General features: G+C 45.3%; 1 protein-coding gene across 1 annotated transcript in view; it reads right to left on the bottom strand.

Annotated features, from left to right (window-relative positions):
• Usp10 (ubiquitin specific peptidase 10) overlaps window positions 1-17,605 on the bottom strand; it is a 57,935-nt gene that overhangs the window by 8,570 nt on the left and 31,760 nt on the right. Inside the window, exons 5-10 of the mRNA XM_036187757.1 lie at window positions 7,357-7,448; window positions 6,724-6,833; window positions 6,033-6,088; window positions 5,714-5,817; window positions 3,217-3,316; window positions 1,517-1,694 (exon numbers count right to left, since the gene is read on the bottom strand). Of these exons, the coding sequence (XP_036043650.1) occupies window positions 1,517-1,694; window positions 3,217-3,316; window positions 5,714-5,817; window positions 6,033-6,088; window positions 6,724-6,833; window positions 7,357-7,448 (640 nt within the window). The remainder of the gene's footprint in view (window positions 1-1,516; window positions 1,695-3,216; window positions 3,317-5,713; window positions 5,818-6,032; window positions 6,089-6,723; window positions 6,834-7,356; window positions 7,449-17,605) is intronic.

Below are 17,605 nucleotides of genomic sequence, written 5' to 3'. Positions count from 1 at the left end.
CTGAGGTAAGCAGCCATGATGCAATCTCTTCAAAGAGAACCTGGTTTTCCCCACTGTCACTCTGTCGTGATGGCTGTGGCCCTACAGCTTAACATTGTCCTTAGTGCAAAGGATACGCTCGCTTTGGCTGCCTGGACTCACTATCCCCTTAAAACCCTCTGAAGCATGTTCAACAGTCCTAACTCCAGGCTGCAGCAAAGGGCACAGTCATCTTTTGCTATCCATGTCACCATGGCTCATCTCAGGGGCAGGGACATGCCTGCCAAGACAAGTCACAGTGACAATGAGCAGGGCATGGCACTCCCCAGACCACACCTGATGGCCTGGCCACACAAAGACTCCAGAACCTTAGAGAAGGGGCCTGGGCAATGTCACAGGGCAGCTCAACCGGCTCCTCAGCCCTCCTCATGGGGGCCACAGAAGCACAAAGCAGCTTCTGAGGCATGGAGTGCAGACTTTCTGCTTAGAGCTGCTTAATCTGCTGCTGAGCAGACAGAGTTGGCTCTGGATACCTGAGAAAAGAGCTGTCTTTCAAATACAGCACCCAGGAGATGCCATTGAAGTCCACTAAATCACCCTTTGGAGTTATGTTTGGAGCTTTTGGAGAAACCCTGAGTACTGAAATGTTCTAATGTAAAGTCTTTTAGAAGGATGACGTGAACAAGCAGAAAACTGACTGAAGAACTGGCACAGACCAGGGGTTGTATCCTCCTGCCTGCCAATGTCTCCCTCTATTCACTTTATTTTCTAGCTCACAAGGGCCTGCTATCTAAATTCGTCTAGTCCATTCATAATTATTTCCTACATAAACAACCTATGTGTCCACTCAAAAGCAAATGGAAAAATGGTTATACTCAAGGAGTATTACTCAGCCTTGGAAAAGGAGATCATGACATTTGCCAGAACATGGATGGACCTGGAAAACAATATACTAAATGAACTGAGCTGGACATAGAAGAAAAACCCTATGTGCTCATACTGCTATAGATTAAAAGTCAATCACAAAGACCCATCACCAGTGCAAAGTGGCGGAAGAAAACAGGAGGAGGTAAAGGTCAGAGGGCACTAAGCCTGAGACCTGTAGGGTGCACAGGTCTAGGAGCTGGTAATAGGTGACTGCAGCTGCTAACAGTTTGTGTGATGGACTTACACTAAATGAGTAGGGCACAGCTGCTCCTGTCTAAAAGGGATAGAGGAACCAAGAAGGTGGCGGGATGTGCTGACCACCACTCCACTATTTTGTTCATAGCCGCATGCTATAGACTTTAAACACAAGCAATCCACTCATCAAAATACAGCAATACAATGCCTCCAATCAGACACATGATTTTCTTTCACCAGAACAAAGTCAGTAGGCTTTCTATAAACACTGAGAGATAGGAGAGACCACAGGAGCACTGAGGCACACAGCCCCTGGGGGCAGGACAGTAGGAAGAGCAACTGAAAAGCAGGCAAAGAGGATGTCAAGAAGCTTCCAGACCCCCACCCCACCCCAGCAACATGGAAAAGCATAAACCTGATGTGTCCACCAAAAATGCCGGTGATAGGTGTCTGAACAAAATCAGCCTGCCGAGTGACGGACGTCTTGTTCCTGGGACCCACTTGCTCCCACTCATCCTCACTCCCTTCGCCTGTGTCTTCCCGCTCTTCGTCCTCGATCAAGTGGCTTCTGGGCCCATTGGAAACGGTGAGTTCTGAAAGGAAAGGGTCTGCTTAGGCTACTATTTTCAGGAGCAAAATATCCAAGCAAACGCAGATTCTGCAAGAATTGTCTAAACCAGTGGTTCTCAACCTTCCTAATGTTGTGACCCTTTAACACAGTTTTTCATGTTGTGGGATCCCCCCAACCATAAAATAATTCTTTGCTATTTCATAACGGTAATGCTACTGTTATGAATTGTAATGTAAATATCTGTGTTTTGTGATGGTCTTAGGTGACCTGTGAAAGAATGAGTAGTCCAAACCCCAAAGAGGTCACGACCCACAGATGTGAAGATTTGTCAGGGTTCATCAGGTGAAGTCACATGCCCTAGGCCTGACAACATGAGTTTGATTCCTGGTACCACATGATGAAGAAGACCAACTCCTACAAATTATCCTGACTTCCACTTTGCCATGGAATCCTCATGCACTGCACACACACAACTGCACATGCACAAACTCACACCCACCCCTCCACACACATACACAATAAATAAATATAAAAAAACAAAACAACAACAGCAAAAAACCAAGCCTGTCAACTACTTTTAAAAAAAGCCTAGCAGCTGTGGTGCACACCTTTAATCCCAGCACCTGGGAGGCAGAGGCACATGGATCTCTGAGAATTTGAGACCGGCCTGGTCTCCAGAGTGAGTCCCAGGACAGCCAGGACTGTTAGAGGAAATATTGTGGGGGGAGGGGAGATGGACCCCCCAAAACAAACAAACAAACAAACAAACAAACCAGGGGCATTCTTTGGACAACAACTGGAGAAATTTGAAGACACTCTGGGAAGTGGCTTTAATCATGCAATTATAGCAAGTTTGGCTAATTAGTGCTGTAGTTATGGGGGGCGGGGCTTCTTCCTCAGAGGATGCTTTTAGCACCAAACAGCAGCTGTAACTATTTCCTCCAACTTTGCATCATTAAGGAGAAAGGCACACACCCCGAGTGAGCCCATACCTGCAGATGCTCCCGCTACTTGTTCTGCTTTTCTGTATTTCAGATGTCATGTGAATATGAAGTGTACCCCACAGGCTCATGTAGCTGAACACTTAGTTCTCAGCTGGTGACATTGTTTGGAAGGATCTGGAACCTTTAGGCAGTAGAGCCTTGCTGGAGGAAGTAAGGTTTTGAGGGTCTACAGCCTGTCTCTATGTTCTGCTTTCTGTGTATGAATGAAATGCGGTTGTCTAGCTTACCATCATGCTTCTCCACTGTGATGGACTCTATCTATCCCTCTAGAACTGTAAGCCAAAGTAAACCCTTTAGACCCACTGCTCTGGACCCATGTTTTACACAGCAAGAGAACAGTAACCGGGGCCTCAATCTCTTTGGAGTAAAAGTTAAAGCAAAACAGCATGGAGCTGGATAAATTCCAGTTATCCAAACCTAACTTTCTTATTGCTATACTAAAGGTAATGAAAAACACTAGTTATTAACATCCTCCAAGCACTGTTCACAGACATGTGACTTCTTCCTTTCTGCTGTCGGGCAGTCTCACACAGAACTTACTTTCATGAGTAGGGGAGAGGAGCTTCTTCAGGCTCAGCATTTCCTCATGAAGTCCATTAAGAATGAAACCTAAGTACTCCTCGGCATCTTCCTGTCGGCCCTGAGGAGGTCAGACATGGTCACATTAATTCTAACTCACCACAGGACTCAGCACCTGGATCACACCACACCTCTGATGAGACATTCCAGACTGGTGCAGGCAAATGCCAAGAGCTTCTATGAGGTTTGTTCTGTGCTTTTCTTGTTTGTGTAACTGAATTCCTAGACATATATATTACTTTAAAATGCTAAAAATAATCTAACAACATCCAGGCTTGGTGGTGCACACCTTCAATCCCAGCATTCAGGAGGCAGAGGCAAGGGGATCTGAGATTGAGGCCAGACTGATCTACACAGCAAGTTCCAGGTCAGTCAGGACTACACAGTGAAACCCTGTCTTGGGAAAAAAAAAAAAAAAAAAAAAAAAAAACAACAACAAAAATGCAGCCCAGGAACAAGACATTGAGGGCCACTTCACAACATAAGCTCTGAGTCACATTCACTCAGCAGTGACTGGTAGCCCCCATCCCCATCTACACTCTCTAAACAGAAACCACTGAAAGGACTCAAGTCCTAAGTAAAAAGCTACAGTTCCAAGTAATCAGCTGACTGTTAGAGACATTCTACCAACAAAATCATTCAGAGACAACACAGTCACCAGTCACACACCACACAGCTCTGGTGGATTCTATCAATCAGTCGGGACTCACACAGCCAGCCAGTGCCTAGGGTTTCTGGGCAAAGCACACAAGTTTACTACACACTCTCCAAATGGATCCACAGACATGGCAGCACGACTGTGGCACGCTATGCATACATGCAGCGAAAGGTATGACCCACCAGGCATGAGGGCACAAGCTACTCAGGAGGCAGAAACAGGAGTGTCATGAGTTCAAGGCCAGCCTGGGCAACTCGGTGAGACTGGGACTTGGGGTGGGGTGGAGCTCAGGTGCTACTGCTTGCTTACACTTATTTAGCACAGCTGATACTCAAACTAACAAACCAAACACAATAAAACACACACACATACATACACGTTGCAGCTGAGTTTACACAGCAGGCATAGGGCTGCACTCCCAGGAAAGGCCTGGGCTGGCCACTTGGCTGGTATCTGAGAACCTGGACTTCAGAAAGAGTTCCATCACTCCATGAATGGATAAGGGACTGTGTCTAACTCTATACAAGCAAAGCAGTTTTTTGTACTGAAGTGCTATTTTCTCCTCGGCATTTGTAATTTCCTGAGCCTGTGACACAGGAGTTCCTGAGTCTCTACCAACCACATAAGCCACCATGCAATACTGGAGGAATCCATGAGCAGCAAACGCCTGGGCATTGGGGTGGCACAAATAGGGGCATCCAAGGTTTTCCTCTGGATCTGTCTGCTGCAGTACTATGCCCACACCACCAGATGACCCAGCTCCTACTAGGAAATCACCAAGCTTGAGGTTGGTCTTCAAAGTGTCAACTCCAATGTAACTTCCAAAGTGCTTTATTCATAAACATTCTTTTGGAACACAAACTTAAGAGGGGCTCAGTTTCATGAGGCTGTCCCTGAGCGCCCCTCTACCTCCCACCACTAGCACCTAAGTCTCATCCATGTTCTACAGCATCTACGGGTTGTCATCCTCACACTTCTCTTTCTGTTGCCTAAGCTATTTCTAATCTCAACCCTTGGTAGGGCATCCCTAACACCCTGAATCCCAAGTAGTGGGAAATGCAAGTCCAAGCCAACAATAAAAGCTGTGACATAGGCATTTAAAAAGTTAAAGCTGTGCAGCTGGGGTCTCTGCTGTGTACCTGGACACTCACTCTATTTAAAGCAATGTATCTTTCACACCTTCATTTAAATGGCATCTTCCTAACTGTTTTTCCCATCTGAGTAAATTTCCTTTAACAGCATCTGAACTGCTCATGCCAATGTACTACAGACTTGGAACTGAAAAGACCAGCTGACTGCTCTAGACAATGCCTTGGTCACTCTTGATGGTTCTCAGGGCCATCTAGAAGGGTTCCTGGCTCCTTTGCTCACTTGCCTTTAGTAACACAACATGCAATATTTAGGAAAAAGCAAAAGGACCAGGAGTCTCCGCTCTACCCAAATGCAGTGCAGCAATAAGGGACAGACTCTAAAGCCAGCTCTGCCCATTACCAGCTTGAATTCACAGGGTTGGCAGAGCTAGCCTGGATTGAGATTCAATCCTTGGTACTTGGTGCCATTAAATGTGGGTAACTGGTACACACCGCCTTAAGCAACTCCACTCTAAACCTCACTACCAAGTTACAGCACGGGGCATGTGACACACACTAACAGGAGCAACAACCACTAAAAGGGGTTCAGGCTCTTCTGCAACTTGCTCTGTAGCCCAGGCTAGGCTTGAATTCCCAAAGGTCCCCTTGGCCTCTACTCACTAGAACTACAGGCATGGGCCCCTCCCAGCTACCACAGAACACCCCAGACCTTTTCAGACAGGCTCGACTTGATAACTGTCAGGAGTCTGTAAATGTATGTAGGTTCAAAAGCAGCTCCTGGGCGGATATCTCTCACCATTTTATCCCCAAGAGCTACAAGAGAAACAGACATGTTGGTAACTAAAAGGACAGCATAGAGGACAGAAAACAAAGCCACCCAAACTCCCACCACCACCCAGGCAGGAAGACTAGAACAGGGCAAACACCTCGATTTAAAAGGACATTTTCTTTCCAACAAGACCACATCTACCACATTTGCTCCCTGGCTCCGTGTTCCCAATGACAAGGGATCACAGCTGCTCACTCACCTTGGCGGGGTTTGGGAGGTACTGGCATATTAGTAAACTCGTTCATTAGCCGAACACTAAATAGAGAAAAGTGAAGCAGAATACATGTTAGGGACAGGCCTTGGCACAACAGCACATTAACCAGCAGCTGTGCAGCCCATGTCAGTTGATGTGACAGTATTCAGTGGGTTCTTAACATTAATCTACATATATTTTGGGACCATTTTTAAATGATATTTTAAGCTGGCAAATAATACAAGGTTTTCTACTGAATGTGAAGGGCAGAGAAACACAATGTTTAGTTATACTTCAGATTAACTTCTATATAAAATCCCATCAGTATCTTCCTTTAAAAGAGAATTCCAGAGGCTGAAGAGGTAGCTGGGTGGTCCAGAGTACTTGTTGCTCTTGCTGGGAGCCCGGGCTCAGTTCTCAGCACCCATGTGGCAGTTCACAACTGGCTGTAACTCCAGTCATCTTCTGACCTCCGTGGGCATTGCATACATGTGGTACACTTACATACATGCAGGTAAAACACTCATACACATAAATTAAAAGGGGGCAGGGGACTATGCCAGCACTTATCTGTTGAAAATCAAGAGCAGAGGGCTGGACTCAGCTCAGGGAACACCTCCTTTACCAAACTGTTCGAGTTCCCATCACCACAGGATGCCCCCCAACCACTGGCACATGTGATGAGCACTTTACTTACAAGCTATCTATCATGGGCGTTGATGTGCAAGGCCTTTGCACTTTTGAGTACAGAGGAATGAACTTCATCAGGTGATACATCGGAGGGCAAGCCACCAATGCCTGCAGGGTCTAAATGTCGCAGTAAGGAAGTGTAAAGGAAATGAAACAGACACAGCAAACTTCCTAAAGGCATATAAAAATGAGATAAGCCAAGGACACTCAACTACTTTGATATGTAAACACAAAAAGAAATAAACCAAATAAGAAGACAGCTGCCTTGTAATGGCCATGTAAGGATCTGCTGTGGGCCAGGGTGACATTCAAGAACCTAGCTGAGCAAGATTCTCCCACTAGTTAGAGCAAAGCTTCCAGTTCTGAGTGGTCATTCTATCCTACTATCTACAACCACTCCAATGAGAATAGAGCATGCCTGATTTCCTGTCCTTCACAGGTCAACAGATCCACCCTCTTCCAGAGGGTGGAGAAGTGGGGCTCAAGAGTCTGACTCTATAAGGTAGTCAGACCAAGTGATGGCCTAGTCTATGTTCAGAGTCCAGGCCAGCAGCCCTGTGGGAGCTTCACTAAGTCAGAGGCACCCAGAGAGAAGAGCACCATGGTGGCCAGTCCTGGGGATGGCATCCAGGAAGGATACGGCATTAATGTAGCACCAGTTTCCTTTATTGATCAGCCCACGCGGTTGCAATGACACTGGCTTATGTATTAGGGTTACAGTCTCCAGGAACTCTGCAAGAGTCAAGAAGCAAATGAAGGCATTAACAACACTCCAGCAGCAGCAGCAGCAGCAGCAACATCCATGCCAAGGCATGTCTGAAGTGCTGAGAGCTCGTCAGGAGAGCATGTGTACTCAGAAAGCCCATGTTAGTAAAGCCTCACTTAGTTCAACATCAGCTTTGTTACTGAATGAGGAATTGTTTCTTCAAATTAATATTTTCCTCCAAACATCAACACTTACTTATCTTCCTGTGAGAATACATTAGGAAGCACAAGTGACAGAAACTCACATAATCATTAGCAGCAGAGAGCAGATGTGGAAGACGCTGGCCTCCCCCACCAAGGCTGACAGTGTGCCTCATTGCAGCAAGGTGTCCTGGATACGTCAAAGGAACTCCGGAGTAAAAGTGTGTCTTCTGAACTCACATAAAACCTGGCATGTCACAGTGGGTGCTTGATGACCACGCATTAAATGATAACAGTTCTGCTAGTCAGTTTCCATCAGAGGTCAAATCAGCAATCCATTCATTCTGCACTCACTCCATTCAGAAGCAGGTTTCTCTATTCAGATTCACCCCGAAACCACTTTTTCCCAGTCTTAAGAAAACTATGAAGCCAGTCATGGTGGTGCACAGCTAGAGATTGGCAGATCTGTGTGAGGCCAGCCAAGGCTACAAAGACCGTCTCAAAAAGAAAAGGAAAAAGAAACTACGAATGTCATTTTCTACAACTACCCATCTTCACCACCATTGGATTTTTCTGTAGCTTTGACTGGCCTGATACTATGCAGCCCAGACTAATCTCACACTCACAGCAATCCTTCTGCCTCAGCATTGGGATTACAAGTACATACCATCAGGCCTATCTAGAAATGCATTTTTAAAACAAAGACAAGAAGTAATGAGTGGTGGCACATCCTCATAGTTGTAGCACTTGGGAGACAGATACACAAGGATCAGGAGTTTAAAGTCAGCCTCAGCCTTTAGAGTAGGTTCTAGACCAGTGTGGACTTCATGAGACTGTCTCAAAGACAAAAACAAAAACAAACCTAGCCTTACAAGGCATTGCACCTTCTAATCCAAGCACTCAAGAGGCAGTGGCAGGCGACCTCTGAGAGTCTTAAGGCCAGCCTCATCTACATAGCAAGGTCCAGGCTCTTCCCACATCCCATAATGAGTCCTGTAACAGTAATGGCTACAGTGAACATACTCCCTCATACTCAGTCTGTTGTTTACAATGTTAACTGGCAGGACCTGGTTTTCAGTCATCTAGGAGCACCCTGTCTGCTTTGCTACAGGAACAGCATGCCTATGATCAACACACAATCTAGGCTCCAATTCAGGGTCATGCCATGATGCCGCCTTTACCTTTAAACTGTTTCACAGGAATCAAACACTAATAGGCACATGTGACAGTCACTCCCATGCATGACAACAAACAAGAACCAAAACAGTTGTACTGGCAGGTCCTAGACTAGTGTCCAAAAGTCAAATGACAAAGTTAATTTGCATTGTTCAAATGTATACGTGCATGTGCGCAAACACATACAAACACATACTTTCTTCTCTTTGCCTCCAGCGGAAGCACAGAAAGTAATTTTACATGGCTCATCTTTTTGAGAAAGTAAACTACTATAGGCTCCAGAGAAGCAGCAGGATGCATCTAGTGAGACAAGCATGTAAAGCTTGCCACCTCTTAGTAGAAGGCATAGGCTAGGACTTGAAGACACATGCTGACACCTCCCACCGGTACCTGGAGCTGCCCATTGACATTCAAATTGACAGCAACTTTGCCAAAGAGGCATCTGACACCCCATCTTAAAGATGAGAAAACTGAGTCACAGAACTGAACTAGATGAAACTTTGGATCTACCTACCTGGCTTTTGCCTCTCCACTAAGGTGAGTTCTACTGAAAATTCTTTCTATGGACTAGTGAGGTGGTTCAGCAGGTATAGGCACTTGATGTTACTAGCCCCAGTACCCACATGGTGTAAAGAGGATTGACTCCTACAATCTGACCTCACAAACACACTTGGATATGCACACAAACATGCTCACAAGCACAAAAGGAGTTTTAAAATATCTGTACTGTAAGGCATCACTCGCTTTCCCCTTCCATCCTGTTCCCAATTGACCCTGGGCTGTACCACAAGGATCCACACCTTCCACTATGTGCCACAGTACTGGGGTGATCACAGTAACCTCCAAACCTGTGCATGCTCAACAACCACACCCCAACATAATGGCACAGGATTTCAAAGCAGCAATCAGTGGCAAGATTTTACAAAATTTGAAGGTTTAGTCTTCCTGTTGTGGCTGACCTCTGGACAAACAGCTATCTTGTCCTGTGTGGCACCAAAGACTACAGTTGGCCCCGCTCTAGGCTAGCAATGAGCAGGACTCACTGTCCCAGCTGAGAGCATCACACACTGCAAGTTTAGCTGAGGAGGTCTGAGAGGTGTGCTTCATCCAATCTAGGTCTGCTGACACACCAAGGGAGCAGCTAGAGGCTAAGGAAGCACAGACATCGGACAGTGAGGAAGAGTGTCTACTAGGAGTAACAGAAAGCACACTGTCATATTGTTGGCATAGTGATGTAATGGTGAGCCTAACCTTGGCTCAGCAGGAGGTGTTAACACTGTGAATGGTGACTTACAATCAGGAAATCAGTGTGCCATAGTCCCAATACTTCCATAGTAACACACACCTCAAATTCAGAGTACAAAGTGCATACTAATGGCATTAACAGGGAGGAGCCAGAGGTCTGGGTAAGAGTGGAGAGCCATTGTGAACTGCTCAATGGGATGCTTGGCCAAGAAGTTAGACAGGCACATGATGGGGGAAACTAAGATAGGAAGTGGCCAAACACTCAGGTTTCTGAATGGGAGAAAATTCTGTTTTCCTGGTGGTGTGAGAGGCAAAGTCTTCTCGGGCTGGCTGAAGGTGGAAGAAGGGATGGGGTACATTGACATTTACACCTGTTTGGACACAGGCACTTGAGAAAGTGGAAAAGACCAACGAGGGACAGGCACAGAGACCCACAAGACCCTTCTTCCCTCTCATGCCCACTGTTCTGAGCAGCCTCAACAGGGGCAGGGAGAAGGTGCAAGTCCAGTGGCCTGAGTTCAGATCCCCAGAATCCACATTTTAGAAAAGTGAAGCAGAAATCCACTTTTTTAAAAGGTAGGAGATGGGAGGGGTTGGGGATTTAACTCAGTGGTAGAGCACTTGCCTAGCAAGTGCAAGGCCCTGGGTTCGGTCCTCAGCTCCAGAAACAAACAAATAAATAAAAAGTAGGAGATGGAGACGCTTGCCTTTAACCCAAGCACTGTGGAGGAAGAGGTCTGTAGGCCTCTGGGAATTCAGGATAGCTACACAGCAAGTTCCAAGTCTACATAAAGAGGCCCAGCCTCAAACAAACTAAAACAAAACAAATCCCAGCATTTCTATGGAGAAACCACAGGCTGAGAGGAGAATTACCCCAAAGCCAGGGGTCACCAAACCTGGATATAGTATGCAGTGAAGGGTCAGAAGCAAGACTCTGCTCTAAAAACAAACAGGTAAAGATAAGAACCAACTTGCTAAAGTTGTCCTCTGACCCCAACATGCTTTAGCAGGCATGCACACCTATCCACACATACCATACATGAAGACACACTATAAGACCAGACAGGGGCTGGAGAGATGGCTCAGAGGTTAAGAGCACTGACTACTCTTCCAAAGGTTTTGAGTTCAATACCCAGCATCCACATGGTGGCTCACAACAATCTGTAATAAGATCTTGCGCCCTCTTCTATGTACATAATAAATAAATAAATCTTAAAAGGAAAAAAAAAAAGACTAGAGACAGTGCTATAAAAGCACTGCATCAGTTAAAAATAATCCAGCATCTATGACAAAGCTGATTCCTGCCAGGTGGTGGTGGCGCACTTGGGAGACAGAGGCAGGTGGATGGATCTCTGTGAGTTCGAGGCCAGCCTGGGCTACAGAGCAAGATCCAGGACAGGCACCAAAGCTACACAGAGAAACCCTGTCTCGAAACGTCCCCTCACAAAAGAAAAAAAAAAAAAAAAAGCTGATTCCTTTTCAAAAGGGAATGAGACAAGCTGCTTGCACTAAGCCCTAGGAACAAGCTTCTTTCGCTTTCCCAAGAAAGAGCACCGTGGGTCACAGTGACTTCAACAGCCTGGGGGCTTCTACTTAGAGTAGAGAGCTCTGTGGACGTGAGAACACATCCAACCAGAAGCCAACTATAGTGACACCTTTTGGACATTTACTCAGAAACCACATGCTCGGGTTGGTTTCTACACCGCCCTTCCCTAAAGAGCCAGCCGGTCAAAAAGCAGTTTCCATTGTCCTTCCAAGATAGTAAGCTTATCTCTTAGCACCATCCAGTGGCTTGTTCAATAACTGCAAGCATACAGACAGGAAATACAAAGCAAGATGTGGAACAGACAGGACAAGGCTAGACACTTGCTTCAGGGAGCGCTCAGACCTCCTTTGTCCTCTGGTACAATCCTCGGGTGCTCCTTACAGACACACACAGAAGAGATACCTAGACTTTTCCTTAAAGATTATTCTACTGTTCTCTTGGGGCTGGAGAGATAGCTCAGTGCCTTAGAGCATTTGTTGCTCTCACAGAGGACCAGGGTTTGGTTCCAAGCATCCACATCACCATCTCACATCCATCATTGCCAGGCTCACAACCATCCATACCTCCAGTTCCTGGGAATATGATGACCTCTTCTGACCTCCGCCAGCACCACACAAACTGTACGAGAATAAAACAAGCAGGCAAAACACCCATACACATAAATATAAACAGCTGGGACTGGAGATATGGCTTAGTGGTTAAGAGCAAAGGCTGCTCTGCTCTTTCAGAAGTCCCGAGTTCAATTTCCAGCAAACACACGATGGCTCACAACCATCTATAATGAGATCTGGTGCCCTCTTCTGGCCTGCAGGCATACATACAGGCAGAACACTATATACATAATAAATATTTAAAATAAATAAATAAAATGAAAATGAAAATAATTATTCTATTTTCCCAGAAAAGGTTTCTCTAGTGGTATTTCATAAAGTAAAAAGCAGCACCAATCTGTTACTCAGGTCTTCTCGCCACCCTAAGTCCTGCTCTCTAAGACTGACTGAAAAGTCCCACAGCAGGTAATACTGTCTGCCTTTTTATCACTAATGGCAAATTTCTTCCTGGATCCAAAGTTCTTCGAAAACAAGACCCTAATGCTGATAATTCTCAACAGAATTCTCCATGCCCTTTGTCCCCAGACTGCAGCCCCAACCCTGCTGGCTGCCTGAAGTCTTCCCTCCTGGCTAACAGGAGTTCCTGCCTGTTCATTTCTTATCTCATCCCTTAAGCAATGGACAGCCAATCAGCTCTCCCTGCCCGACCCAGTACATATTGGCTAGACCACCATGATGATTTGGTATAGCCACCCAAATTCATTCCAGATCATCAGAAATGGCCCAATGATCTTAAACCAAACTCATTTATCTCCCAGTTAACAAAGCTCAGGCTGCTGCCACTAGGCCTGCTTACCTAAGATGCATATCTGGAACCACATGGTAGAAGGAGAGCTGACTCCCGAAAGTTGTCCTCCGGCCTCAATACATGTGCCGTGGCATGTGTGCATGTAGGTACACATATCCTCCCATAACCACATACAAATAGAAAGGACAGGCGACCAAGGAACTGGATTCACACCTGGCACTGCCACTTCCTTCATTTTGTAATCTGAAGCAGTTGGTGCCTTAAATTCCTCCTTCAACATGTGCAATGAGCCAGGACAGTAAAAATATAGAGAAATGCACGGGTAGCCCCTGACATGGTCAGCCCCTTATAGACATCCCATAAGCCTCATTAGAAAGAGGCAGAGCAGAACCTGGGTGTTGGTGGCTTATACCTTTAATCCCAGCACTAGGGAGGAAGAGACAGGAGGATCTCTTTTGAGTCTGAGGCCAGTCTGGCCTACAAAGCGTTCCAAGATTGCCAGGGCTACAAAGAAAAACCCAGTCTTGAAAAACAAAAAAAGGAAGGGGGAAAAAAAAAGGCAAAGCAGAGCCAGCAGATGGCTCATCTGCCATCAAGTCTTAGTTCATCCTCAGGACCCACACAGTAGAGCAGTGAACCAACTCCCAAGCTGTCCTCTGATCATGACATTGTGTTTGGGTGCTCATAAGCTTGGATGTGTGCACAAACACAGAAAAATAAATAATGAGGTGTAATTTTTTTAAAGAGGCAATCTGCAGACTAGAGAGATGGCTCAGTAGTTAAGAACACTTGCTGCTATTGCAGAGGACCCAGGTTCAGTTCCCAACCACATACATCTAACGCCTACAACCAGAGTTCCAGAGGGTTCCACACCCTCTTCTGGCCTCCTTGGTCACTGCACACATGTGCACAGATACTCATGGAGGCAAAACACCCATACACATAAAATAAAAACTAGTCAATTGAGTACACACTGCTAATGCCAACTCACAAGGTAGAGGCAGATGGATCTCTGAGTTCATTGCCAGTCTGGTTTACATAGTGAGTTCCTGGACAACCAGAGTTATACAGTGAGCCCCTTTCTCAAAAAAAAAAAAAAAAAAAAAACCTTGGAAAAAAGGCAATCTAAGTGGGAGGAAAGGAAAAGTAAAGACAAGAGTTTGAGAAAACACCTCATCATTCCAAAAAGAAACAATCTATATTTCCTAAAACCAGAACTTTTGAACATTTTGTGACTATATACCAGTAAGTTCCATTTCAAAAGAAACGAGCAGCTGTAAAACTGATTCCAGTTGAATATTTTAAGGTTTAATAAGATCAAAGCCTCCGGTTGTGGATTTAGCTCACTGGTAGAGCTCTTGCCTAGCAAACGCAAGGCCCTGGGTTCGATCCTCAGCTCAAAAATCATACCCTGCACAGGGAAACCTGCTCCTTCAGTGACTGCTTCATAGCCAAAAGGTAAAGCCTCACCCTTCTCAAATGACAGAGAAGAGACTGCTGAAGCCCTTGACTTCCTCCTGCTCAGTTCCTTTACTGGGGACTGCACTCATTCTAGCCTGATCCACAAGCCAACAATTATGGAGAGAGGGGGTTGAGCACTGCTGACTTGTGCTCAGGTCATCACTGCTAGCTTCTAAAGCTTTATCTTCCCTTAGAGCCAAATACTAGAAACTGGCTGCAACACCAAATTCTCCAGAAACTTTTTATTCAAGGCAAATTTTGGAAACATGGCCCCAATGCATCTTTCTCATAGAAGTTGGTAGAACTATCCAAAACAATGCATATGGAATGGTAGTGCCAAATGACTCATAAAATAAACTAAAAATCAATGTCTCCACTTTGGTAAAACTGCAGGCATTAAACGGATGAGCAGAGTCCAGCTTTCTTACGCAATCTGTTGACACGAGAAAAACTAAATCAATATTCTTTTTAAATATCAAGAAATACAGACCTCACAAACTATAAATGATTCAACACAGACCACCTACAAATGGATAATAGTTAGCACTGAGTTTTCAAGGCAGATCAAGCTTGAGTCTTAAGGGTTTTCTTATATGGTTTGTTTTCACAAGATCTAAGGGTAGAAGTCATACTTGCACTGGTTCTGGAAGCCCAACAGCTGCCTAGCCATCCAGGATCTGCCACACCCCAGTGCCTAACCACCCAAGTATGTAACCATACTCCCGTACCTAGCCTAACCATTAATGCCTAATCACTATCACATTTCTAGGCCTTCCTTTCCTCACTCTTACCACTTGGGAAGAACTTGTTTCGTTCCCAGGTACAACAGCAAAGTGACCTAAACTACAGTAGTACAAGGTCTCAAATCAGTTAAGCCACCAAAACAGTAGTCCTAGACTGTATTGTCATTCACACTTAAAATACACGGGAACAATTCATCCCTCTGGGCAGCCTCAGCTTACAATGGCTGTCCAGCATCCATGAATGAAGCAGCTAGGTACCTACCCCACATAGCTGGATAGACTTCAAGACCTCAGCTTACCAAGTTCTCTTTCACTGGATTTAATGTGGGTACTTGGCAGGTTTCTCTTTGCCTGGAGTTATTTATATTCCTTGAAAGCTGACGCAAAGGTCAAATATGAAATTGGGCTCGGAAGTCTTTCTTAGCTGGGATCTAAATATGCTCCTCTAAAACCCCAGAAAGACCAAGTGCATTAAAAGCAGGGGTGCAGTGACAAGCAGCACACAGCAGCTTCCCAAGGCCTGGCTCACAAACAAGGGAGTCACAACAGTCAGCCCTCATGACCTTGCTGTCCCGCTTACTCCTGACAGAAGTGTGCAGACACTGCTCTCCAGCCAGCAAACACCAGCTCCGTGGATTCTCAAGTTTCCTTTCACTGCTTTCTTGATTCAGTTACTCCTACTAAAAATAGCCAATATGACTGCGCAGTGGTGGTGCACACCTTTAATTCCAGTACTCAGGAGGCAGAGGCAGGTGGATCTGAGTTCGAGCCACCCTGGTCTACAGAGCATGATCCAGGACAGCCAGGGCTGTTTACACAGAGAAACCCTGTCTTGAAAACAAAAACAAAAACAAAACCATCAAAAAAAGGCGAGGAGGGGCAATATGCATTTAGAATGATATAAACGGAAGCCTCTCTCTCCATCCCTCAGACTGTCTGATTAGAACTGGTAGTCTTTTGGTGTAAAGATTTAGCCTGGCTGGCCTAGAAGTCATAGAATCCACCTGGTGGACTAGGTTGCTGGCAACAGGTCCCAGAATAGACTTGTCTTGAGCCTCCAATGATATCGAGTTACAGGTACACAGTCCACATCTGGCTTTTTTTACATGGATGCTGGAGATTCAAACTCAGAACTTCATGATTGCATAACAAGTGCTCTTATCTACTGGGGCACCTCCCCAGTCCTGCAATGAATACATTCTAGGAGAAACACACCCAATATATATTAAAGAAATCAGGCAGGGCACACGGGTGTGCAGCTAGAACCCAGCACTTGGGAGACTGGCAAGACTAGAATCTCTGAAAAGCTTTGTGCTACAAGTGAAACTAAAAAGAACAATGGACTGGAGAGATGGCTCAGAGGTTAAGTGCACTTGTTGCTCTTAAGAAGATATGGGTTCAATTCCCAGCACCCACACATGGCGCACATGCAGGCAAAACACACGTAAAATAAAATGAGTAAACATTTAAAAAAATTTTTTTAATTAAAATAAGAAGAAAAAAAAGTACAGGGGGGAGGGGGATTTGCAAAGAAGAAAATCACTTTTCTTTAAAACTATGGTCCCAAAGGGCTGGAGCGATGGCCTAGCAGTTTAAAAACACTGACCACTAGTCCAAAGGACCTGGATTTGATTCCCAGCACTCACATAAGGGTTCACAACCAATTGTACTCTAGTTCCAGGAGGTTTGATGCTGTCTTCTGGCATCTGCTGGCACTAATACACAAGTGATGCCTAGACATACATGAAGGCAAAAGACCCACACACATAAAACTTAAAAATTTTTAAAAGTAATAATTATTCCAGTGGCGTATACTGGCACACCTTGTGATCCCAGCACTCAGGAAGTGGAAGCAAAGGAAGAGCCACTTTGAAGTTAGCCTGGGCTAAAGTGCACCTTCAAAACCAGCCTGGGCTATAATATGAAGCCCAAAACATTAAAAATAAAAAGATTCTATCCATCTTCTCACTTGAAGAGACTTGAGAACACAAAGAATACTCAGAGTAACATACCTCATACAGGAAATAAAATGTCCCCTTTGTTTTGGCCTTTCTGGAAACAAGGTCTTGCTACTAAATAAAGCCAGGCTGGCCTCGAACTGCCAGTCCTCTTGCCTCAGCCTCCTGAGAGCTGGAATCACAGGTATGTGTTTCCACACACAGCCATAATTGTGATATTTCAAAGCCAAGACTTGCTGTCACCCCCAACCATCAAGAGGATACGCCTTAACATCTGTTGGGACTCTGAGCACTCCAAGGACACACTGCAGCAGTCTCGGGAGCCCAAGACCTGTTTTTGCACCTAAGCACCCAGCTTGTGTCTCTTGACTTCCCACCTTCAGCTTGGTTGCTGAATAAAACCCATCACTCAACCCAAAGTCATTAAGGGAAGGGAGGGGGGTTGCATTATTTTTTTAATGCCTTTTTCTATACTGATAGAGAACGAGAGTACAA

This window comes from Onychomys torridus, chromosome 5 (genome assembly GCF_903995425.1).
Source record: "Onychomys torridus chromosome 5, mOncTor1.1, whole genome shotgun sequence".
Lineage (NCBI taxonomy): Eukaryota > Metazoa > Chordata > Mammalia > Rodentia > Cricetidae > Onychomys > Onychomys torridus.
This window is presented reverse-complemented; position numbering and strand designations above follow the sequence as displayed.